Genomic DNA, 27,087 nt, shown 5'->3' on the forward strand with positions numbered 1-27,087 from the left:
GTTCACACACACACACAGTGGCGCTAGGTTCACACACACACACTCTGGCGCTAGGTTCACACACACACACACTCTGGCGCTAGGTTCACACACACACACACAGTGGCGCTAGGTTCACACACACACACAGTGGCGCTAGGTTCACACACACAGTGGCGCTAGGTTCACACACAGTGAGATGACATGGCCTTCCAGTGAATGTGGGACTGGGCTGTGCTCGACTCTGGTCCCAAACAGATGAGTTGCCTCCTGTACAATAGCATTCATTGTGCCCCCCTCCTCCACTGGGGCTGAATGCAGAGGAAAAGCCCTTAACCTGTCCTCATGTAAGGTCCATTCACCTGAGTAACATGAGAACCAGTGAACCAACACTGACTTTCTTCAGGACTTTATTCTGAAAACAAAACCCTCCCTCACTTTGAGAAGGGATGGAATTACCCTCATCCACCATGTGAGGTGGTAATGGCTGTGGTGGCCATTGCTTCATTCATGTCCCTCTTGTGATTTCAATGCTTTGTACACTCAGTGTATATGTAGGGAATAGAGTGCCATTTGGGATGCATCCTATATTTGCCAGTCCAGACTGTTTCGTTCTCCGACAGACAGAAATGTGTGGGTGAAAAATGTGGGACCAGGTCCTGGCTGCATTGATGGCTTAGAACGGTGGTAAACGCTGTATACAACCCAGGCGGACACTGGGTACAATGCAGGAGAGGCTTTACTCTACATTTATAACTTCCTGACAAAACAAAGCAATGTAGGAAGTTTGCTACAAACAGAATCGCTGGCTGCACAGCCACAGCCAGTCACACAGGAAGTACATGTAGTGTCTGAGAACAAAAGGGGGCTAGGCTGGGAAGGGAGAGGCTAAGTTGGGAAGGGAGGGGCTATGATGGGAGGGGAGGGGACAGGCTGGGAGGGGACGAGAGAGGCTGGGAGGAGATAGGCTCGGAGGGGAGGGGCTAGGCTCAGGGAAGGGGCGGGGAGATGCTTGGAGGGACTGGGAGAGGAGGGGACAGGCTGGGATGGAAGAAGCTGGGAGGGGAGGGCTATACTGGGAAGGGAGGGGCTAGGCTGGGAGGAGATAGGCTCGGAGGGGATGGGCTAGGCTCGGAGGGGAGGGGCTAGGCTGGGAGGAGATAGGCTCGGCGGGGATGGGCTAGGCTCGGAGGGGAGGGGCTAGGCTCGGAGGGGAGGGGCTAGGCTCGGAGGGGCTGGGTGGGGAGAGGCTGGGAGGGGAGGGGACAGGACAACACAAGGGGGCCAGTTAGAGAAGGTTTTAAACACACTACTCCTAGTCTCATACATGTTTCAGAGACACCCTATCTATACATTCTCTGTATTCACACATTGACAACTTTGAAGACGTATGAACAATGGCTTTTATGGTCAGGTTTTTATGTCCGGGCGTGTCCATATCCTTTGTTGCTTTACTTTCTACCAGGTATTAGATGACCCTGTGGAGGCTGCAGAGGGAGGACGGCTCATAACAACGGCTGGAATGGAGTGAATATATTCGGTGTTTGATGCCATTCCATTCACTCCGTTCGAGCCATTGTTATGAGCCGTCCTCCCTCAGCAGCCTCCTCTGCCTGAGCGGTAGGCTACCATCTTGAAGAGGACTATTCACAGTTGAAACCATGAAAACATTTAAAATACCATTTGAACCCAGGTCTGGGCTGTATATGTTGAGTGTGAGAGCTGCTAGCCTCGTAGCCAGCCCCAGCCAGAGGGATAGGAGAAAGGGAGAAAGTGTGTAAGCTGTAACAGTGGTTGGTACCAGTTGGGAACGTCAGGAGCTACATTCCTGTTAGTGGGGCGTTGGGAGTCTGTCTTTGATCCAGAGTTTTATTTTGTAGTTGCTAACAGACCTGGGTTCAAATACTATTTGAAATAATTTCATATTTTAGCTGGGCTTGACTGAGTTTGCCTGATGCAAGGGAACCAGTAGAATAGTCCCCGCCCATCTGGCACATCAGGCAAACTAAAGCAAATGCTAAAAGGATTTGAAAGATTTCAGTTAGTATTTGAACCCAGGTCTGGTATTAGTGAGTCAGACGGAACACCTGGTCTCTGCAGTGACTCAGTCTGGAAGAGCAGTCTCTGATTATACATCCCCCCTCTCTCTCGCTCTCTCTCTCTCTCTCTCTCTCTCTCTCTCTCCGCTCCTTCTCTCTCCCTCTCTCTCTCTCGCTCTCTCTCTCTCTCTCTCTCTCTCTCTCTCTCTCTCTCTCTCCCTCTCTCTCGCTCTCTCTCTCTCTCTTTCTCTCTCTCTCTTTCTCTCTCTCTCTCTCTCTCTCTCTCTCTCTCTCTCTCCTTCTCTCTCCCTCTCTCTCTCTCGCTCCCTCTTTCTCTCTCTCCCTCTCTCTCCTCCTTCTCCTTCTCTCTCTCTCGGTCCCTCCCTCCTTCCCTCCCTTCCCTCCCTTCCTTCCCTCCCTTCCCTCCCTCCCTTCCCTCCCTCCCTTCCTTCCTTCCTTCCCTCCCTCCTTCCCTCCCTTCCCTCCCTTCCTTCCCTCCCTTCCCTCCCTCCCTTCCCTCCCTCCCTCCCTTCCCTCCCTCCCTTCATTCCCTCCCTCCCTTCCTTCCCTCCCTCCCTCTGCTATCTATCTACCCCTGTAGGTGTTTTTCTCTTTTTCGGGTTGATTCCTAATTAAAGTAGGTTGAATGATGTTTATTGTGGTTTTAGGTTTATGATGTAAGAGATGTACACATTGAGGTGAAATGATGACCTCTTTCTGTGGTCATTCTGTGGAACAGTAAATAGAGTGATTATAATGAATCGGTATTCAGACAGTGGTTTTTATTCTACAGTTTCAACAATAGACACTAACATCAGCACAGGTGCTGAAATGATACAATTTTTAACTGCAGCATACTGTCTGAAATGATACCATTTTTAATAGTAGAATACTGTCTGAAATGATAAAAATTTTAACAGTAGCATACTGTCTGAAATGATACCATTTTTAACAGCAGCACACTGTCTGAAATGATACCATTTTTAATAGTAGAATACTGTCTGAAATTATACCATTTTAACAGCAGCATACTGTCTGAAATGATACCATTTTTAACAGCAGCATACTGTCTGAAATGATAAAAATTTTAACAGCAGCATACTGTCTGAAATGATACCATTTTTAACAGTAGCATACTGTCTGAAATGATACAATTTTAACAGCAGCATACTGTCTGAAATGATACAATTTTTAATAGTAGAATACTGTCTGAAATGATACCATTTTAACAGCAGCATACTGTCTGAAATTATACATTTTTTAACAGTAGCATACTGTCTGAAATTATCCCATTTTTATTAGTAGAACACTTTCTGAAATGATACCATTTTTAACAGCAGCATACTGTCTGAAATGATACCATTTTTAATAGTAGAATACTGTCTGAAATGATACCATTTTTAATAGTAGAATACTGTCTGAAATTATACCATTTTTAACAGCAGCATACTGTCTGAAATGATACCGTTTTAACAGCAGCATACTGTCTGAAATGATACCATTTTTAATAGTAGAATACTGTCTGAAATGATACCATTTTAACAGCAGCATACTGTCTGAAATGATACCATTTTTAATAGTAGAATACTGTCTGAAATGATACCATTTTTAACAGCAGCATACTGTCTGAAATGATACCATTTTTAATAGTAGAATACTGTCTGAAATGATACCATTTTTAATAGTAGAATACTGTCTGAAATGATACCATTTTAACAGCAGCATACTGTCTGAAATGATACCATTTTTAACAGCAGCATACTGTCTGAAATGATACCATTTTTAATAGCAGCATACTGTCTGAAATGATACCATTTTAACAGCAGCATACTGTCTGAAATGATACCATTTTAACAGCAGCATACTGTCTGAAATGATACCATTTTAACAGCAGCATACTGTCTGAAATGATACCATTTTAACAGCAGCATACTGTCTGAAATGATACCATTTTTGTCTTGGTTCTCTTTAGTGATCCATGAAGGTGGCACCAGCACTAACCCCAGGCGGCACAGTCAGGATGGAGCACAGTCACACCATCACCCCCCCAAACCTTCTAATGAAGTCCTCATCCAGCTGGCCCCAACCCCAGGGTCAGGGTCACCCCCTAACTGTCACCTCCCCAGCCTGGTGTCAGAGGTCAACCCCGAACTACTGGCCTCTGGGGCCATCATCTTACCTGGTTGGTGACACACACACACACACACACACACACACACACACACACACACACACACACACACACACACACACACTGACCTCTGCAGCCATCATCTTAAATGGTAGGTGACACACACACACTGGCCTCTGGGGCCATCATTCTGTATGGAGTGTTTACTCCCATGTGACATATGAAGTGTTTACTCCCATGTGACATATGTAGTGTTTACTCCCATGTGACATATGTAGTGTTTACTCCCATGTGACATATGTAGTGTTTACTCCCATGTGACATATGAAGTGTTTACTCCCATGTGACATATGAAGTGTTTACTCCCATGTGACATATGTAGTGTTTACTCCCATGTGACATATGTAGTGTTTACTCCCATGTGACATATGAAGTGTTTACTTCCATGTGACATATGTAGTGTTTACTCCCATGTGACATATGAAGTGTTTACTCCCATGTGACATATGAAGTGTTTACTCCCATGTGACATATGAAGTGTTTACTCCCATGTGACATATGTAGTGTTTACTCCCATGTGACATATGTAGTGTTTACTCCCATGTGACATATGAAGTGTTTACTTCCATGTGACATATGTAGTGTTTACTCCCATGTGACATATGAAGTGTTTACTCCCATGTGACATATGAAGTGTTTACTCCCATGTGACATATGAAGTGTTTACTCCCATATGACATATGTAGTGTTTACTCCCATGTGACATATGAAGTGTTTACTTCCATGTGACATATGTAGTGTTTACTTCCATGTGACATATGTAGTGTTTACTCCCATGGGACATATGAAGTGTTTACTCCCATGTGACATATGAAGTGTTTACTCCCATGTGACATATGAAGTGTTTACTCCCATGTGACATATGAAGTGTTTACTCCCATGTGACATATGAAGTGTTTACTCCCATGTGACATATGAAGTGTTTACTCCCATGTGACATATGAAGTGTTTACTCCCATGTGACATATGAAGTGTTTACTCCCATGTGACATATGAAGTGTTTACTCCCATGTGACATATGAAGTGTTTACTCCCATGTGACATATGAAGCTTGGGGCGCATGTTTTCAGTAGGAGTGGGAATGTTCTATGTAGAATAATAGGAGCCTATTAAATTACTTAGACTGGATCAGATGAGGGTAAGAGGATATGCCATCCTGAACTAAAGCGGTATGTTGAGCTGTGCTGTGGGGCCTGGGATGACGACAAACACTTAACAACAGACAGGTCACTTTCTCTACGTCCCAAATAGCAACCTACGGTATTCCCTTTGTAGTGCACTACATTTGAACAGGACCCATAAGACTTTGGTCAAAATGTAGTGCACTACTTTATATAGAGAATAGGGTACCATTTGGGAAGCACTCATAGTGCCTACTTGAGTATGAGTGAGCGCTGACCCCCCCCCCCCCCCCCTCTCTCTCTTCCAGGTAACAGAGACCTCAGCGGGCGAGCGGTGCTGCAGGTGTGCACGCGGGGGAGGGTGTGGGCTGGGGAGAGCTGCACGGCCAAAGACCTCACCTGTCTCCTGGGTTACTACTATTCAACGCTCCGGTCAGTCAGTCAACCAGTCAGCCGCACTCAGGTTTCATCTGCTGAAATCCCGTCCAGGCTTTAGTTATTGGACGGTTTCCTTTGAAGGGGGCATTCTGGGATTCAAACAAATAACAAACCAGGCACCCCAACACTTTTTGGTAAACAGCTGAGAAATGGGTCTGGAGAAATGTAACCACTCTCATAACAGGGCTATATATATATATATATATTTTATTTAACCCTTATTTTACCAGGTCATTTGACTGAGAACACATTCTGATTTACTGCAACAACCTGTGGAATAGTTACAGGGGAGAGGAGGGATGATGCAAGGACTAACCATTCACAAGATCACCCTGATGGGTTTAGTTTCTGGTTTCAGGAGCGAGAGGCGGGACCAAGGCCTTACGGTGCTAGTGGACACCAGGAGACAGCAGCCCAGTCCTGCTCTGTTCTCATCTCTGTCTGAACTCCAGGTGAGAGCTTTCTAATGACAATAATATTGGCTGCGTCCCGAATGGAACCCTATTCCATATACAGTGTAGTGCACTACTTTTGACCGTAGGACCCATAGGGCTCTGGTCAAAAGTAGTGCACTATAATATAGGGATTAACATGCTATTTTGGGACTCAATCATCTCTTCCTGAACTCCAGGTATGAGCTTTCAACAGAAAATAACATGTCATCAGAACCACATCCACACATGAACTATCCTCAGGCTGTTTCTTTATGTCCTCCTGATTCTTAACAATGTTTTCATGGTGTTAAGAAATGGTCTTTCACTGTCACTACACTCTAGTATAGTACAATAGTAATGTTATAGTATAGTACTGCAGTAATGTTATAGTTTATTACTGTAGTAATGGTATAGTATAGTACTGTAGTGATGTTCTAGTATAGTACTATACTAATGTTCTAATATAGTACTATAGTAATGTTCTAGTATAGTACTATACTAATGTTCTAATATAGTACTATAGTAATGTTCTAGTATAGTACTGTGGTAATGATCTAGCATAGTACTGTAGTAATGTTCTAGTATAGTACTGTGGTAATGATCTAGTATAGTACTGTAGTAATGTTCTTGCATAGTACTGTAGTAATGTTCTAGTATAGTACTTTAGTAATGTTCTAGCATAGTACTGTAGTAATGTTCTAGTATAGTACTATAGCAATGTTCTAGTATAGTACTATACTAATGCTATAGTATAGTACTATAGTAATGTTATAGTACTATAGTAATGTTATAGTATAGTACTATAGTGATGTTCTAGTATAGTACTATACTAATGTTCTAATATAGTACTATAGTAATGTTCTAGTATAGTACTATACCAATGTTCTAATATAGTACTATAGTAATGTTCTAGTATAGTACTGTGGTAATGATCTAGTATAGTACTGTAGTAATGTTCTTGCATAGTACTGTAGTAATGTTCTAGTATAGTACTATACTAATGTTCTAATATAGTACTATAGTAATGTTCTAGTATAGTACTGTGGTAATGTTCTAGTATAGTACTTTAGTAATGGTCTAGAATAATACTATAGTAATGTTCTGGTATAGTACTGTAGTAATGTTCTAGTATAGTACTATAGCAATGTTCTAGTATAGTACTCTACTAGTGTTCTAGTATAGTACTATAGTAATGCTCTGGTGTAGTACTGTAGTGATGTTCTAGTATAGTACTGTGGTAATGTTCTAGTATATTACTTTAGTAATGTTCTAGAATAATACTATAGTAATGTTCTAGAATAAAACTATAGTAATGTTCTGGTATAGTACTATAGTAATGGTATAGTATAGTACTTTAGGAGCACAGCACATATATCTTCTTTACTATTGTTTTTCCATCCCTTTCTTGGTCTAGAGAAGATTGATTTCTGGAGAGGTACTTTGATTTCTGTGTAGTGACTTGGTCCATCACATTTCACTGGCAGAAAGGCTGGGCCTCAGGGCTAGTGGGGAGGACCTGTTCTTACTTGTCTGTTCACACACACACACAGACATGCACACACTCCCTTGCCAAAAAAGCACTTGTCAAATTTGCGGTTTCACATGTAAGAAAATGCCAATGTTTGTAAACAAAGTAAATGTAAACAAACATTGTATAGCCTCTAAACATGGTTACTACTATTTGACATCATGGACGGTCAGTCCTTGCATCCATAGCATAGTCTATGGATTGGAGAGTGGTTGCATTTCTCCAGACCCATCCCTCAACTTTTTACTGTGGCGGTGAGAACACTGTTAGTGTTTAAATTAAAGATGGCCGCTTTAAGCACCTTTCATAGAGTTCTAGTGTTGTTATGTGGTGCACTACTCTAGTGAGAGAGTTACTTTTCAGACATTAATATCAAGCAAAACTTCTGAAGTTGACATCAGAATTATTAGTATTCCAAACAAAAATAATGATATTGAAAACAAAACAAAAGCCCCAAGGTATTGATGGCAAAACAAAAGCCCCAAGGTATTGATGGCAAAACAAAAGCCCCAAGGTATTGATGGCAAAACAAAAGCCCCAAGGTATTGATGGCAAAACAAAAGCCCCAAGGTATTGATGGCAAAACAAAAGCCCCAAGGTATTGATGGCAAAACAAAAACCCCAAGGTATTGATGGCAAAACAAAAGCCCCAAGGTATTGATGGCAAAACAAAAGCCCCAAGGTATTGATGGCAAAACAAAAGCCCCAAGGTATTGATGGCAAAACAAAAGCCCCAAGGTATTGATGGCAAAACAATAGCCCCAAGGTATTGATGGCAAAACAAAAGCCCCAAGGTATTGATGGCAAAACAAAAGCCCCAAGGTATTGATGGCAAAACAAAAGCCCCAAGGTATTGATGGCAAAACAAAAGCCCCAAGGTATTGATGGCAAAACAAAAGCCCCAAGGTATTGATGGCAAAACAATAGCCCCAAGGTATTGATGGCAAAACAAAAGCCCCAAGGTATTGATGGCAAAACAAAAGCCCCTTAATATTGTTACTTAATATGTTACCCTGAGAGCAAATTAATTGTAAATGAATGCAAACATTTTTTCAGTGAAACATTTGTTATGATAATGCAATTCAAAAAAACGTCTCCCTCTTTCCTGCAATGTTCCCCTCTCTTTCCTTATGTTACCCTGGCCTTTCCTTATTTTAACCTGGCCTTCCCTTATGTTACCCTGGCCTTTCCTTATTTTAACCTGGCCTTTTCTTATGTTACCCTGGCCTTTCCTTATTTTAACCTGGCCTTTCCTTATTTTAACCTGGCCTTTCCTTATGTTACCCTGGCCTTTCCTTATGTTACCCTGGCCTTTCCTTATGTTACCCTGGCCTTTCCTTATGTTACCCTGGCCTTTCCTTATGTTACCCTGGCCTTTCCTTATGTTACCCTGGCCTTCCCTTATGTTACCCTGGCCTTTCCTTATTTTAACCTGGCCTTTTCTTATGTTACCCTGGCCTTTCCTTATTTTAACCTGGCCTTTCCTTATGTTACCCTGGCCTTTCCTTATTTTAACCTGGCCTTTTCTTATGTTACCCTGGCCTTTCCTTATGTTACCCTGGCCTTTCCTTATGTTACCCTGGCCTTTCCTTATGTTACCCTGGCCTTCCCTTATGTTACCCTGGCCTTTCCTTATGTTACCCTGGCCTTTGCTTTCACTGCCTTTTCACCAGTTGCAGGTTTTGGCACATTCATTCTAGCAGTCCTGCTCAGTCCCTGGATGTAGTTGGAAGTGGTGAAAGTAATAATGTGGAAAAGGGTTAAAACACGTTTTTTCACATGTGATTTGTTCACATGTGATTTGTTCACATGTGATTTGTTCACATGTGATTTGTTCACATGTGATTTGTTCACATGTGATTTGTTCACATGTGCATTCTGAAAAGCACTTGTTTTTTTCACGTGATTGTTTTAAATGTGACACACACACAAATACACACATGTACAGGTCCACCAGCATCCAGCCTGCACACAACAGGCACATGAAGAGTTCTGATTTTATAATGATGATCTATTGTGGTGTTTTAGTTCATGTAGCGCCCCCTCTTAATACTGTACATGTCAATTTGTGTTGCTTTTCCCCCAGGCTTTATTACCAAATGCACTTTACTCCGTCCTGCTCCTTGTGGACAAGGAGACAACTATCAAGCCTGAAAGAGACATTACTACTGTGCAGGTAAAATATTAAATAATGACTCATTTGCTGTGATATTTGCATTGTGCGTTCTTGTCTAAATCAAGACTTCAAATCACATATCTTGGGAGTATTTCTTACATTCCCACTGCAACCAGAATCCTAACATTTTCCACACGCAGTGACCAACACAATGTAACATGAGGAAGGCTACAGCGTTTTCACAGACACCTCCAAGTCTATTCAGATACACCAAGGCTGTTGTATTGAGTTGTAGCTAGCAGCCTGTCAATGTCATGTCCTTGACCTGAGTGAGGCCGTGTGTGTGTGTGTTTAGCGTGTAGCGTGTCGGGTCATGGTGTGTTGTTGAGAGCTGGGGTATCTGTGCTATGTAGGTTTGCGTGAAGCTGCATGTCTGACTGTGGAAAATGTAATCATCTCTTCATCACCAGCCTTACCTACCTACTTCTGACTGTCACACACACACACACACACACACACACACACACACACACACACACACACACACACACACACACACACACACACACACACACACACACACACACACACACACACACACACACACACACACACACACACACACACACACACACACACACGTCTGTCCCACTGAAAACATACTGAAATCACCCACAACATCCATCACACAGCCAGGCACATCTAATCAGGGTTTAGGTCCAACATCAGTTAAGTGATTATCTCTGGAATTCCTCCATAGGTTTCTACAGTAAAGTTCAAGACATGTCTGTTCCTATTGAAACTACATGACACGGGGATAAAAGGATGTGATTGGTTAGTTGTCTTGATGAAACCTGCAACAGAGCGATATGTATTACAGATCATTCTGTCTCTCATGATGATTTTTCTTAGTTACATTTCTTTACTTCCATCATCAAGGTTACCTGTCATTTTATATTATATAGTGGATGTGTAACAGTCGTCGTACGAAGTGGACCAAAATGCAGCGGGTTGAGTGCTCATCTTAACTTTTATTAGAGACACAAAAGTCTGGCACATCCTGGCTTTGGATGAAACACGCACCTCAGGGCTAGTGCGAGGAGCGGGAACAGGACGTACTGGACTGGGCTGACGTACTGGAGGCCTGGTGCGTGGTGCTGGCTTTGGATGTGCCAGACTGGAAACACGCACCTCAGCTGTTCCTGATTGAGAGCCATACCAGGCCAACACAAAGAAATACACAACATAGATAGATCCTAGAATACGAAACATAGAACATAACCAAAAACCCCGGAATACTCTAAACAAACACCCCTCTACATAAACACATAAAACAAATACCCTCTGCCACGTCCTGACCAAACTACAATAACAAATAACCCCTTACTGGTCAGAACGTGACAGGATGGTCGTTTTTGCTTTGGTGGAAGTTATATATGATTGAACTCAGTTATATATGATATCTGTAGCAAGGTATGATGTGAGAGCTTTAGTTTCCTTATTGGAAAAGCATTGAAGATAATTGATATTGGAATAGGAATTTCAGTTTACTTCCTGAATCGACTGGAATTGAAATGGAATTGACTCCAACCCTGCTGCCCACAGGCCCCGACCCTGGTGGGGAGGTACAGTGAGTGTGTGTCCCTCTGTCCCCATGCAGACGGAGATCCTGACATCCCTGAAGGCTCTGTTGAAGCACATAGACTCCAGTCAGCTCACTAGAGACCTGGACGGAACGTTCCCCTACGACCACAACCACTGGGTCGCCTTCAGACAGGTAGGAATCACATCACCACGGTTACAGTTGTCTCAAATGGCACCCTATTAGCTATGTAGTGCACTGCGTTTGACCAGGGCCCATAGGTGTCTGGTCAAATGTAGTGCACTTCATACAACGGGTGGGTCTAATCGTGGATGCTGATTGGTTAAAACCGCATTCCAACCGGTGTCTATTCCACAAGTTACCACCGGCTTAATCTATGACTTTAAAATGTCTATTTACTCTGTTTCATCTGACTGTGCAATCCACAGGTGTTGTTAGGCCCGAGACTAACACCACCTGCACCAATATATCCTCCAAACTCCGGCTTTAAGGGCATTATCACTTAAATGGTCTGGTATTCCCTGATCTCAACTCTGTCTGTAACATCTCTCTCTGTCTCTCTCTCTCTCTCTCTGTCTCTCTCTCTCTCTCTCTCTCTCTCTCTCTCTCTCTCTCTCTTGCTCTCTCTCTCTCTCTCTCTCTCTCTCTCTCTCTCTCTCGCTCTCTTGCTCTCTCTCATTCTCTCTCACTCTCTCTCGTTCTCTCTCTCTCTCTCGCTCTCTCTCTCTCTCATTCTCTCTCTGTCTCTCTCCTCTCTCTCTCTCTCTCTCTCTCTCTCATTCTCTCTCTCTCTCTCTCTCTCATTCTCTCTCTCTCTCTCTCTCTCTCTCTGTCTCTCTCTCTCTCTCTCTCATTCTCTCTCTCTCTCTCTCTCTCTCTCTCTCTCTCTCTCTCTCTCATTCTCTCTCTCATTCTCTCTCTCTCTCTCTCTCTCTCATTCTCTCTCTCATTCTCTCTCTCTCTCTCTCTCTCTTTTTCTCTCTCTCTCTCTCTCTCTCTTTTGTTTTCTCTCTCTCTCTCTCTCTGTCTCTCTGTCTCTCTCTCTCTCTCTCTCTCTCTCTCTCTCTCTCTCTCTCTCTCTCTCTCTCTCTCTCTCTCTCTCTCTCTCTCTCTCTCTCTCATTCTCTCTCTCTCTCATTCTCTCTCTCTCTCTCTCTCTCTTCATCCCGTCTGTCAGAAAATTGAGCCGTTTGCCAGCAGTTGCAGCGTGGCTCTCTCCTCCCTCCAGTCTTCTATCTCTACATTGAGCAGCAGCAGCAACCTGGAGAGCACTAAGGTCTGTGTGTGTGTGTGTGTGTGTGTGTGTGTGTGTGTGTGTGTGTGTGTGTGTGTGTGTGTGTGTGTGTGTGTGTGTCTGTGTGTGTGTGTCTGTGTGTGTGTGTCTGTGTGTGTGTCTGTGTGTGTGTGTGTCTGTGTCTGTGTGTGTCTGTGTGTGTCTGTGTGTGTGTGTGTGTGTGTGTGTGTCTGGTTCAGGAGGTATCTGAGGTGTTGGAGCAGCAGAGGTCTCTGATGAAGTGTGTGTGTGTGTGTCTGGTTCAGGAGGTATCTGAGGTGTTGGAGCAGCAGAGGTCTCTGATGAAGTGTGTGTGTGTGTGTGTCTGGTTCAGGAGGTATCTGAGGTGTTGGAGCAGCAGAGGTCTCTGATGAAGTGTGTGTTGGAGGACACCTGTCTGAACAGACTGAGGCTGGAGGGAGGAACAGTCCTGGCCCGTATCAGGAAGGACGAGGCCTGTGAGAATGACAACTACAGGTACTGCTGGGAGAGGGTCTGCATAACCAGAACTTACTATTGGATCAAATGTAGTGCACTATATAGGGAAGAGTGTGCCATTTGAGACACATCTGAGTTCAATCCAAAGATCAGAGTGTTGGATGCATTAAATCTCTGTAGAGATGATGTTTAACACCTTTATAAAGCATTCAGACAGTGGTGCATGCATAACACTCAACACAAGCATATATAGCTATGGTCACTGATGATAAATCTATTACCCATCACCATTTGTTGCCAACCTACTGTTGTCCTTGTTGTCCATCCAGGGATTCAGTGGACATGGTGAATGTCCTTTATAACCAGGTGGATGAGGAGGTCCATAAACTGGTGATCCTCTCCAACAAGTCCCTGAAACAGCTGGAGAGTCTGCTGGAGGTCCGCAGGTTTGAGGAACAGACAGAGCAGGTGGGATTTTCACGTCAGTCAGTCAGATGGCTTGTCTTTTGGCATTTCATTCTGTCGTTGTGATTTCACTTCAGTCAGACAGATGGCTTGTCTTTTGACATTTCATTCTGGTGTTGTGATTGTGCTTACATACAGTATGTTAAAGTAATTTCTAACTTGATCTACTAATGACTAATAAGCTGCTAGTAATGTCATAATATGAGCTACAGTGGCCCTGATTCTGAAGTATTGGATGTTAGCGTATTAAATAAAAGCCTACATCCCATCTCATTCTGTCTCTCTCTCCAGATCAAAGTATGGTTCAGTGTGGAAGGAGAGAAGCACCTCACTCCCCTGGACTCTCTCCATCTCTCTCTGGCTACGGTCAAAGACATGAGGCAGAGTTTGGAACAGTTCTTTGAAGAGTCAGTTGTAAGTTTCAACATTGTACATTTCTTCCTGACTTGTTGTTTTCTGCTTTGAAAACTGCTTCTAAGACTCTTATAAACTGAATTTCCCATGATCCTCTCCTCTCTGTCCACGTACAGCAGCAGCAGAAGCAGGGTTTACTGCTGGTCAGGCAGTCAGGGGAGTCTCTCCCCAGCTCGGCCTTGCTGGACTTCAAACAGCACCTGGGATCCATCCTGGGCAGAGTGGAGAGGAGGAAGAACCAGCTAGACATCCTCACCAACCTCTACGAGTTCTACGGCTCGGTAAAGACAGACCCAGGATCATTTCTGATTCTTCGTTTATTTCTCAAGCAAGAGAGGTTGAGGAAAAAGTATGTGATGAGATGTCTTGGGCTGCATCCCAAATGGCACTATGAATCCTGGTAAAAAAGGGAATAGGGAGCCATTTGTGACACAGAATACTGTAAGGGTTGATCCTCCTTACTATGATGCTGTGTTTGAACCTTGACCTTTTGATAGATACAATAGATACAGATTTTAAACATTATATCAATCATATACACTGAGAGTACAAAACATTAAGAACACCTTACTAATATTGAGTTGCACCCCCTTTTGCCCTCAGAACAGCCTCAATTCATCAGGACATGGACTCTACAAGGCATTGAAAGCTTTCCACAGGGATGCTGGCCCATGTTGACTCCAATGCTTCCCACAGTTGTGTCAAGTTGGCTGAATGTCCTTTGGGTGGTGAATCCTTCTTGATACACTGGAATCTGTTGAGTGTGAAAAACCCAGCAGCGTTACAGTTCATGACATAAAGCGGTGCGCCTGGCACCTACTACCATACCCCATTCTAAGGAACTTAAATCTTTGTCTTGCCCATTCACCCTCTGAATGGCACACATACACAATCCATGTCTTAATTGTCTCAAGGCTTAAAAATCCTTCTTTAACCTGTCTCCTCCCCTTCATCTACACTGGTTGAAGTGGATTTAACAAGTGACATCAATAAGGGATCTTAGCTTTCACCTGGATTCACCTGGTCAGTCTGTGTCATTGAAAGAGCCGGTGTTCTTAATGTTTTGTCCACTCAGTGTCTGTTGTAATTGTATTTTTACGTGCTATCCGTCCTGTCCTGCAGGCTAACCAGTGGATGGAGCACTGCCAGGACTACTTCAGGCAGCTGAACCTGGACAGCAGTGGTGTGAGCCTCCCTTCTGCAGTACTTGAGATCCTCCAGGACTATCAGATGGAGGCCTCTACGTTCTCCCTGGACAACTTCAGCCCCCTCAATGATATGGTCCTGTCCTTGGACAGGTATACCACCTGCTGTAAGATAGGCTGGGGAAGGATAGGGTGGGGTAAGGTAGGGTAGGGTAGGATAGGATAGGGTAGGGTAGGATAGGAAAGAGTAGAATAGGATAGGGGATGATAGGAAAGAGTAGAATGGGGTAGGATAGGGTGGAGTAGTGTAGGATAGGAAAGAGCAGGATGGGGTAGGATAGGAAAGAGTAGGATGGGGTAGGATAGGGTGGGGTAGGGTAGGATAGGAAAGAGCAGGATGGGGTAGGATAGGAAAGAGTATGATCGGGTAGGATAGGGTAGGATAGGGTGGGGTAGTACAGGATAGGATAGGAAAGAGTAGGGTAGGAAAGAGTAGGATAGGATAGGAAAGAGTAGGCTACGGTAGGATAGGAATTATTATGATAGGGTAGGATAGAAAAGTGTAGGATAGGAAAGAGTAGGATAGGGTAAGATAGGAAAGAGTAAGATAGGATAGGATAGGAAAGAGTAGGATAGGATAGGGTAGGGTGAATAGGGTAGGATAGGAAAGAGTAGGATGGGATAGGGTAGGATGGGATAGGGTAGGGTAGGGTGGGGTAGAATAGGAAAGAAAAGAGTAGGATAAGATAGGAAAGAGTAGGATGGGGTAGGATAGGGTAGGGTTGGATGGGGTAGGATAGGGTAGGATGGGGTAGGATAGGAAAAGGTAGGATAGGGTAGTATAGGAAAGGAAAGAGTAAACTAGCTTCAGCAACAGCTAATGCAGATCCAAATAAGATCCTACATCCTAATAGTATCGCTATATTTTTGTTCATTTCTTTGTGAAAGTTTAACTTAAGTTTTCTGCATCATATTGGCCGCCTTTTTGTCTTTTTGGGATTCCACCTGCCATTGCTATTTTAGGAATAGAAAACAATGTGTTTTCATAGGACACAAATCAAAACTTCTTGGACCACGGCCGGCCCGCTCATTAGGCAGGATTAGGCGGTCTCCTATTGTGGAAGATTGACAAGGAGCTATTATGTCATAGTTATTATTGTTAGACAGTAGTTACCATATTATTATTATGTCATAGTTATTATTATTATTATTATATCATAGTTATTATTATTAGACAGTAGTTACCATATTATTATTATGTCATAGTTATTATTATTATTATTATGTCATAGTTATTATTATTAGACAGTAGTTACCATATTATTATTATGTCATAGTTATTATTATTAGACAGTAGTTACCATATTATTATTATTATTATGTCATAGTTATTATTATTATTATTATGTCATAGTTATTATTATTAGACAGTAGTTACCATATTATTATTATTATTATTATGTCATAGTTATTATTAGTATTATTATATCATAGTTATTATTATTAGACAGTAGTTACCATATTATTATTATGTCATAGTTATTATTATTATTATTATGTCATAGTTATTATTATTAGACAGTAGTTACCATATTATTATTATGTCATAGTTATTATTAGTATTATTATATCATAGTTATTATTATTAGACAGTAGTTACCATATTATTATTATTATTATGTCATAGTTATTATTATTATTATTATGTCATAGTTATTATTATTATTATTATGTCATAGTTATTATTATTAGACTGTAGTTGCCATATTATTATTATTATTATGTCATAGTTATTATTATTATTATTATGTCATAGTTATTATTATTAGACAGTAGTTACCATATTATTATTATGTCATAGTTATTATTATTATTATTATGTCATAGTTATTATTATTAAACAGTAGTTACCATATTATTATTATGTCATAGTTATTATTATTAGACTGTAGTTGCCATATTATTATTATTATTATGTCATAGTTATTATTATTATTATTATGTCATAGTTAATATTATTAGACTGTAGTTACCATATTATTATTATTATGTCATAGTTATTATTAGTATTATTATATCATAGTTATTATTATTAGACAGTAGTTACCATATTATTATTATGTCATAGTTATTATTATTATTATTATGTCATAGTTATTATTATTAAACAGTAGTTACCATATTATTATTATGTCATAGTTATTATTATTAAACAGTAGTTACCATATTATTATTATGTCATAGTTATTATTATTAGACAGTAGTTACCATATTATTATTATGTCATAGTTATTATTTGTATTATTATGTCATAGTTATTATTATTATTATTATATCATAGTTATTATTATTAAACAATAGTTACCATATTATTATGTCATAGTTATTATTTTTATTATTATGTCGTAGTTATTATTATTATATCATAGTTATTATTATTAAACAGTAGTTACCATATTATTATTATGTCATAGTTATTATTGTTAGACAGTAGTTGCCATATTATTATTATTATTATTATGTCATAGTTATTATTAGTATTATTATGTCATAGTTATTATTATTAGACAGTAGTTACCATATTATTATTATGTCATAGTTATTATTTGTATTATTATGTCATAGTTATTATTATTATTATTATATCATAGTTATTATTATTAAACAATAGTTACCATATTATTATGTCATAGTTATTATTTTTATTATTATGTCGTAGTTATTATTATTATATCATAGTTATTATTATTAAACAATAGTTACCATATTATTATGTCATAGTTATTATTTTTATTATTATGTCGTAGTTATTATTATTATATCATAGTTATTATTATTAAACAATAGTTACCATATTATTATTATGTCATAGTTATTATTATTAAACAGTAGTTACCATATTATTATTATGTCATAGTTATTATTATTAAACAATAGTTACCATATTATTATTATGTCATAGTTATTATTATTAAACAGTAGTTACCATATTATTATTATGTCATAGTTATTATATTAAACAATAGTTACCATATTATTATTATGTCATAGTTATTATTATTATTATTATGTCATAGTTATTATTATTAAACAGTAGTTACCATATTATTATTATCATTATGTCATAGTTATTATTATTAAACAATAGTTACCATATTATTATGTCATAGTTATTATTAGTATTATTATGTCATAGTTATTATTATTTGACAGTAGTTACCATATTATTATTATTATTATTATGTCATAGTTATTATTAGTATTATTATGTCATAGTTATTATTATTTGACAGTAGTTACCATATTATTATTATTATGTCATAGTTATTATTAGTATTATTATATCATAGTTATTATTATTAGACTGTAGTTGCCATATTATTATTATTATTATTATGTCATAGTTATTATTAGTATTATTATGTCATAGTTATTATTATTTGACAGTAGTTACCATATTATTATTATTATGTCATAGTTATTATTAGTATTATTATATCATAGTTATTATTATTAGACTGTAGTTGCCATATTATTATTATTATTATTATGTCATAGTTATTATTAGTATTATTATGTCATAGTTATTATTAGTATTATTATGTCATAGTTATTATTATTTGACAGTAGTTACCATATTATTATTATGTCATAGTTATTATTAGTATTATTATATCATAGTTAATATTATTAGACTGTAGTTGCCATATTATTATTATTATTATGTCATAGTTATTATTATTAGACTGTAGTTGCCATATTATTATTATTATTATGTCATAGTTATTATTATTATTATTATGTCATAGTTATTATTATTATTATTATTATGTCATAGTTATTATTATTAGACTGTAGTTGCCATATTATTATTATTATTATGTCATAGTTAATATTATTATTATTATGTCATAGTTATTATTATTAGACTGTAGTTGCCATATTCTTTTTGCTACTAAGTATTATTTGTTTGTTAGTTGTTTTTATTTCAAATAATAAATAAATCATTTAGGGGGCTTTTTTCACTTTGGGGTGCAGTTTCCCCTAAGTACAGATCTAGGATCAGCTTCACCTCCCTCAATCCTAACCTTCACCATTAGTGGGGGAAATGAAAAACTTACCCCAGATGAGTGTCTTGGGGCAACTTCACACTACAGCCGTTTTTTTCCACTGACCTTGTCTCTCTCCCTCTGGCCAGCCCCCGGCAGACCCATCAGTGGAACGTCCTGTGGACCAAGTGTCAACAGACCAAGAACCAGCTGGAGGAAACCCTGGTCCAGGCCACAGCAGCAGCTACTGCAGCCTCTGACTCTGCAGCCTCTGACTCTGCAGCCAGAAATCTAACCAAAGACCCGTCAGAGACTGCAGACAGACAGGGGGGCTGCACTCACACGGAGCAGCATGGGGCTGCGGCAGGGGATCTTGTTTTACCTGAGTTGCCCACTCTGGGGTCAAGGATCATAGTGTCGTCTCTGGAGGAAGAAACCAAGCCTCACTCCACAGGGCACTTCTCCTCCAACAACAACAAGAGCCCCTCCTCCTGCTCCTTCACCTCCTCCTCCCTCTTCCCCTTCCCCCCCGCCCCAGAGGGAGACCCCCTCCTCCTCAAGCTGCGGCAGAGCCCCTCTCTGTTCGACGACACGGACAGCGACTGCACCATCGACTCCCTGGGGGCCGCCTCCTGCCACTCGGAGCCTGTCTATTCGTCGTCTGGGACGCCACTCCACCATCTCCACCATCACCACCAGCACCACCAGCACCGCAAACAGCCGCTCAAGAAGATCATGAAGAAGACGCTGAGCTATGAGCTGCCGGCAGCGCAGGACGGTGGCGGTGGCCACGTTGACACCAGCCACCTGCATGGTTACACGGGGGTGTACATCAAGGGGCTGGAGGTGGCCAACAACGTGTCGGTGGAGAAGAAGCTGCAGAGGCCTGACGTGGTGAGCCCGGCGCTGGGACGCAGCCGCAGCATGTCCTCCCCCACCAGACACCCAGAGGGAGATGGAAAGAAGCATAGCAGGTGAGGGAAAGGGAAAGAGGGAGACCTAGTCAGATGTACAACTAAATGCCTTCAACTGAAATGTGTCTTCTACATTTAACCCAACCCCTCTGAATCAGAGAGGTGTGGAGGGCTGCCTTAATCAACATCCACGTCTTCGGGGAACACTGGGTTAACTGCCTTGTTCAGGGGCAGAACGACTGATTTTTTACCTTGTCAGCTCGGGGATTCAACCCAGCAACCTTTCAGTTACTGGCCCTACCCGCAATGCTACAGGACACACTGTCAGCTAAATTAACAAAATAATACTGTCTGTGTCCCAAATGGCACCCTATTTCCTATATAGTGCACTACTTTAGACCAGGACCCATATGGCTTCATGGCTCCATATCTCTTACCACATAATTAAATAGAACACTAGAGTGGCCATGGCATCCAAGCAACATGAATGAAAAATCTGCCATTTTGGTCAGAAAAACTTGAATTCATTGAATGACAGGATCTCTGTCTCTTCCCTCCTCAACAGTAAATGATAGGATCTCTGTCTCTTCCCTCCTCAACAGTAAATGATAGGATCTCTGTCTCTTCCCTCCTCAACAGTAAATGATAGGATCTCTGTCTCTTCCCTCCTCAACAGTAAATGATAGGATCTCTGTCTCTTCCCTCCTCAACAGTAAATGATAGGATCTCTGTCTCTTCCCTCCTCAACAGTAAATGATAAGATCTCTGTCTCTTCCCTCCTCAACAGTAAATGATAGGATCTCTGTCTCTTCCCTCCTCAACAGTAAATGATAGGATCTCTGTCTCTTCCCTCCTCAACAGTAAATGATAGGATCTCTGTCTCTTCCCTCCTCAACAGTAAATGATAGGATCTCTGTCTCTTCCCTCCTCAACAGTAAATGATAGGATCTCTGTCTCTTCCCTCCTCAACAGTAAATGATAGGATCTCTGTCTCTTCCCTCCTCAACAGTAAATGATAGGATCTCTGTCTCTTCCCTCCTCAACAGTAAATGATAGGATCTCTGTCTCTTCCCTCCTCAACAGTAAAGTGCAGCACATCATGGCTGAGATGATCTCCACGGAGAGGGAGTATGTGCGTTCCCTCAGCTACGTCATCGAGCACTACTTCCCAGAGATGGAGCGTCTGGACCTGCCTCAGGACCTCTGGGGGAAGCGCAGCATTATCTTTGGCAACATGGAGAAACTGTGTAACTTCCACTGCCAGTACTTCCTGAAAGAGCTGGAGGCCTCGGCCCACTCTCCCCTGTCCATCAGCAGCTGTTTCCTCAGACACGTGAGTCATGTTGACAGACAGGCAGACAGACAAAAAGGTAGACAGACACGCAGACAGACAGGCAGGCAGACACTCTCCCCTGTCCATCAGCAGCTGTTTCCTCAGACACGTGAGTCATGTTGACAGACAGGCAGACACTCTCCCCTGTCCATCAGCAGCTGTTTCCTCAGACACGTGAGTCATGTTGACAGACAGGCAGACAGACAAAAAGGTAGACAGACACGCAGACAGACAGGCAGGCAGACACTCTCCCCTGTCCATCAGCAGCTGTTTCCTCAGACACGTGAGTCATGTTGACAGACAGGCAGACACTCTCCCCTGTCCATCAGCAGCTGTTTCCTCAGACACGTGAGTCATGTTGACAGGCAGGCAGACACTCTCCCCTGTCCATCAGCAGCTGTTTCCTCAGACACGTGAGTCATGTTGACAGACAGGCAGACACTCTCCCCTGTCCATCAGCAGCTGTTTCCTCAGACACGTGAGTCATGTTGACAGACAGGCAGACACTCTCCCCTGTCCATCAGCAGCTGTTTCCTCAGACACGTGAGTCATGTTGACAGACAGGCAGACACTCTCCCCTGTCCATCAGCAGCTGTTTCCTCAGACACGTGAGTCATGTTGACAGACAGGCAGACACTCTCCCCTGTCCATCAGCAGCTGTTTCCTCAGACACGTGAGTCATGTTGACAGACAGGCAGACACTCTCCCCTGTCCATCAGCAGCTGTTTCCTCAGACACGTGAGTCATGTTGACAGACAGGCAGGCAGACACTCTCCCCTGTCCATCAGCAGCTGTTTCCTCAGACACGTGAGTCATGTTGACAGACAGGCAGACACTCTCCCCTGTCCATCAGCAGCTGTTTCCTCAGACACGTGAGTCATGTTGACAGACAGGCAGACACTCTCCCCTGTCCATCAGCAGCTGTTTCCTCAGACACGTGAGTCATGTTGACAGACAGGCAGACACTCTCCCCTGTCCATCAGCAGCTGTTTCCTCAGACACGTGAGTCATGTTGACAGACAGGCAGGCAGACACTCTCCCCTGTCCATCAGCAGCTGTTTCCTCAGACACGTGAGTCATGTTGACAGACAGGCAGACACTCTCCCCTGTCCATCAGCAGCTGTTTCCTCAGACACGTGAGTCATGTTGACAGACAGGCAGACACTCTCCCCTGTCCATCAGCAGCTGTTTCCTCAGACACGTGAGTCATGTTGACAGACAGGCAGACACTCTCCCCTGTCCATCAGCAGCTGTTTCCTCAGACACGTGAGTCATGTTGACAGACAGGCAGGCAGACACTCTCCCCTGTCCATCAGCAGCTGTTTCCTCAGACACGTGAGTCATGTTGACAGACAGACAGACACTCTCCCCTGTCCATCAGCAGCTGTTTCCTCAGACACGTGAGTCATGTTGACAGACAGGCAGACACTCTCCCCTGTCCATCAGCAGCTGTTTCCTCAGACACGTGAGTCATGTTGACAGACAGACAGACACTCTCCCCTGTCCATCAGCAGCTGTTTCCTCAGACACGTGAGTCATGTTGACAGACAGGCAGACACTCTCCCCTGTCCATCAGTAGCTGTTTCCTCAGACACGTGAGTCATGTTGACAGACAGGCAGACAGACACTCTCCCCTGTCCATCAGCAGCTGTTTCCTCAGACACGTGAGTCATGTTGACAGACAGGCAGACACTCTCCCCTGTCCATCAGCAGCTGTTTCCTCAGACACGTGAGTCATGTTGAAAGACAGGCAGACACTCTCCCCTGTCCATCAGCAGCTGTTTCCTCAGACACGTGAGTCATGTTGACAGACAGGCAGACACTCTCCCCTGTCCATCAGCAGCTGTTTCCTCAGACACGTGAGTCATGTTGACAGACAGACAGACACTCTCCCCTGTCCATCAGCAGCTGTTTCCTCAGACACGTGAGTCATGTTGACAGACAGGCAGACACTCTCCCCTGTCCATCAGCAGCTGTTTCCTCAGACACGTGAGTCATGTTGACAGACAGGCAGACACTCTCCCCTGTCCATCAGCAGCTGTTTCCTCAGACACGTGAGTCATGTTGACAGACAGGCAGACACTCTCCCCTGTCCATCAGCAGCTGTTTCCTCAGACACGTGAGTCATGTTGACAGACAGGCAGACACTCTCGCCTGTCCATCAGCAGCTGTTTCCTCAGACACGTGAGTCATGTTGACAGACAGGCAGACACTCTCCCCTGTCCATCAGCAGCTGTTTCCTCAGACACGTGAGTCATGTTGACAGACAGGCAGACACTCTCCCCTGTCCATCAGCAGCTGTTTCCTCAGACACGTGAGTCATGTTGACAGACAGGCAGACACTCTCCCCTGTCCATCAGCAGCTGTTTCCTCAGACACGTGAGTCATGTTGACAGACAGGCAGACACTCTCCCCTGTCCATCAGCAGCTGTTTCCTCAGACACGTGAGTCATGTTGACAGACAGGCAGGCAGACACTCTCCCCTGTCCATCAGCAGCTGTTTCCTCAGACACGTGAGTCATGTTGACAGACAGGCAGGCAGACACTCTCCCCTGTCCATCAGCAGCTGTTTCCTCAGACACGTGAGTCATGTTGACAGACAGGCAGACAGACACTCTCCCCTGTCCATCAGCAGCTGTTTCCTCAGACACGTGAGTCATGTTGACAGACAGGCAGACAGACACTCTCCCCTGTCCATCAGCAGCTGTTTCCTCAGACACGTGAGTCATGTTGACAGACAGGCAGACAGACACTCTCCCCTGTCCATCAGCAGCTGTTTCCTCAGACACGTGAGTCATGTTGACAGACAGGCAGACAGACACTCTCCCCTGTCCATCAGCAGCTGTTTCCTCAGACACGTGAGTCATGTTGACAGACAGGCAGACAGACACTCTCCCCTGTCCATCAGCAGCTGTTTCCTCAGACACGTGAGTCATGTTGACAGACAGGCAGACACTCTCCCCTGTCCATCAGCAGCTGTTTCCTCAGACACGTGAGTCATGTTGACAGACAGGCAGGCAGACACTCTCCCCTGTCCATCAGCAGCTGTTTCCTCAGACACGTGAGTCATGTTGACAGACAGGCAGGCAGACACTCTCCCCTGTCCATCAGCAGCTGTTTCCTCAGACACGTGAGTCATGTTGACAGACAGGCAGACACTCTCCCCTGTCCATCAGCAGCTGTTTCCTCAGACACGTGAGTCATGTTGACAGACAGGCAGACACTCTCCCCTGTCCATCAGCAGCTGTTTCCTCAGACACGTGAGTCATGTTGACAGACAGGCAGACAGACACTCTCCCCTGTCCATCAGCAGCTGTTTCCTCAGACACGTGAGTCATGTTGACAGACAGGCAGACAGACACTCTCCCCTGTCCATCAGCAGCTGTTTCCTCAGACACGTGAGTCATGTTGACAGACAGGCAGACAGACACTCTCCCCTGTCCATCAGCAGCTGTTTCCTCAGACACGTGAGTCATGTTGACAGACAGGCAGACAGACACTCTCCCCTGTCCATCAGCAGCTGTTTCCTCAGACACGTGAGTCATGTTGACAGACAGGCAGACACTCTCCCCTGTCCATCAGCAGCTGTTTCCTCAGACACGTGAGTCATGTTGACAGACAGGCAGACACTCTCCCCTGTCCATCAGCAGCTGTTTCCTCAGACACGTGAGTCATGTTGACAGGCAGGCAGACACTCTCCCCTGTCCATCAGCAGCTGTTTCCTCAGACACGTGAGTCATGTTGACAGACAGGCAGGCAGACACTCTCCCCTGTCCATCAGCAGCTGTTTCCTCAGACACGAGAGTCATGTTGACAGACAGGCAGACACTCTCCCCTGTCCATCAGCAGCTGTTTCCTCAGACACGTGAGTCATGTTGACAGACAGGCAGGCAGACACTCTCCCCTGTCCATCAGCAGCTGTTTCCTCAGACACGTGAGTCATGTTGACAGACAGGCAGGCAGACACTCTCCCCTGTCCATCAGCAGCTGTTTCCTCAGACACGTGAGTCATGTTGACAGACAGGCAGGCAGACACTCTCCCCTGTCCATCAGCAGCTGTTTCCTCAGACACGTGAGTCATGTTGACAGACAGGCAGACACTCTCCCCTGTCCATCAGCAGCTGTTTCCTCAGACACGTGAGTCATGTTGACAGACAGGCAGACACTCTCCCCTGTCCATCAGCAGCTGTTTCCTCAGACACGTGAGTCATGTTGACAGACAGGCAGACACTCTCCCCTGTCCATCAGCAACTGTTTCCTCAGACACGTGAGTCATGTTGACAGACAGGCAGACACTCTCCCCTGTCCATCAGCAGCTGTTTCCTCAGACACGTGAGTCATGTTGACAGACAGGCAGACACTCTCCCCTGTCCATCAGCAGCTGTTTCCTCAGACACGTGAGTCATGTTGACAGACAGGCAAGCAGACACTCTCCCCTGTCCATCAGCAGCTGTTTCCTCAGACACGTGAGTCATGTTGACAGACAGGCAGACACTCTCCCCTGTCCATCAGCAGCTGTTTCCTCAGACACGTGAGTCATGTTGACAGACAGGCAGACACTCTCCCCTGTCCATCAGCAGCTGTTTCCTCAGACACGTGAGTCATGTTGACAGACAGGCAGACAGACACTCTCCCCTGTCCATCAGCAGCTGTTTCCTCAGACACGTGAGTCATGTTGACAGACAGGCAGACACTCTCCCCTGTCCATCAGCAGCTGTTTCCTCAGACACGTGAGTCATGTTGACAGACAGGCAGGCAGACACTCTCCCCTGTCCATCAGCAGCTGTTTCCTCAGACACGTGAGTCATGTTGACAGACAGACAGACACTCTCCCCTGTCCATCAGCAGCTGTTTCCTCAGACACGTGAGTCATGTTGACAGACAGGCAGGCAGACACTCTCCCCTGTCCATCAGCAGCTGTTTCCTCAGACACGTGAGTCATGTTGACAGACAGGCAGACACTCTCCCCTGTCCATCAGCAGCTGTTTCCTCAGACACGTGAGTCATGTTGACAGACAGGCAGACAGACACTCTCCCCTGTCCATCAGCAGCTGTTTCCTCAGACACGTGAGTCATGTTGACAGACAGGCAGGCAGACACTCTCCCCTGTCCATCAGCAGCTGTTTCCTCAGACACGTGAGTCATGTTGACAGACAGGCAGACAGACACTCTCCCCTGTCCATCAGCAGCTGTTTCCTCAGACACGTGAGTCATGTTGACAGACAGGCAGACAGACACTCTCCCCTGTCCATCAGCAGCTGTTTCCTCAGACACGTGAGTCATGTTGACAGACAGGCAGACAGACACTCTCCCCTGTCCATCAGCAGCTGTTTCCTCAGACACGTGAGTCATGTTGACAGACAGGCAGACAGACACTCTCCCCTGTCCATCAGCAGCTGTTTCCTCAGACACGTGAGTCATGTTGACAGACACGCAGACACTCTCCCCTGTCCATCAGCAGCTGTTTCCTCAGACACGTGAGTCATGTTGACAGACACGCAGACACTCTCCCCTGTCCATCAGCAGCTGTTTCCTCAGACACGTGAGTCATGTTGACAGACACGCAGACAGACACTCTCCCCTGTCCATCAGCAGCTGTTTCCTCAG

At 43.5% G+C, this 27,087-nt stretch overlaps 1 protein-coding gene across 4 annotated transcripts in view; it reads left to right on the top strand.

Annotated features, from left to right (window-relative positions):
• The window catches only part of plekhg4b (pleckstrin homology domain containing, family G (with RhoGef domain) member 4B), a 94,188-nt gene that overhangs the window by 34,448 nt on the left and 32,653 nt on the right, over window positions 1-27,087 (top strand). For all 4 annotated transcript variants that reach the window (XM_082959587.1, XM_082959588.1, XM_045697041.2 and 1 more), the window contains exons 4-16: window positions 3,991-4,200; window positions 5,639-5,762; window positions 6,127-6,220; window positions 9,817-9,906; window positions 11,507-11,623; window positions 12,627-12,725; window positions 13,057-13,199; window positions 13,490-13,628; window positions 13,917-14,039; window positions 14,156-14,320; window positions 15,162-15,337; window positions 19,383-20,207; window positions 21,231-21,480. In XM_082959587.1, the coding sequence (XP_082815713.1) occupies window positions 3,991-4,200; window positions 5,639-5,762; window positions 6,127-6,220; window positions 9,817-9,906; window positions 11,507-11,623; window positions 12,627-12,725; window positions 13,057-13,199; window positions 13,490-13,628; window positions 13,917-14,039; window positions 14,156-14,320; window positions 15,162-15,337; window positions 19,383-20,207; window positions 21,231-21,480 (2,555 nt within the window). The remainder of the gene's footprint in view (window positions 1-3,990; window positions 4,201-5,638; window positions 5,763-6,126; window positions 6,221-9,816; window positions 9,907-11,506; window positions 11,624-12,626; window positions 12,726-13,056; window positions 13,200-13,489; window positions 13,629-13,916; window positions 14,040-14,155; window positions 14,321-15,161; window positions 15,338-19,382; window positions 20,208-21,230; window positions 21,481-27,087) is intronic.

This window comes from Salmo salar, chromosome 02, assembly GCF_965601325.2.
Source record: "Salmo salar chromosome 02, fSalSal1, whole genome shotgun sequence".
In the NCBI taxonomy this organism is placed as follows: domain Eukaryota; kingdom Metazoa; phylum Chordata; class Actinopteri; order Salmoniformes; family Salmonidae; genus Salmo; species Salmo salar.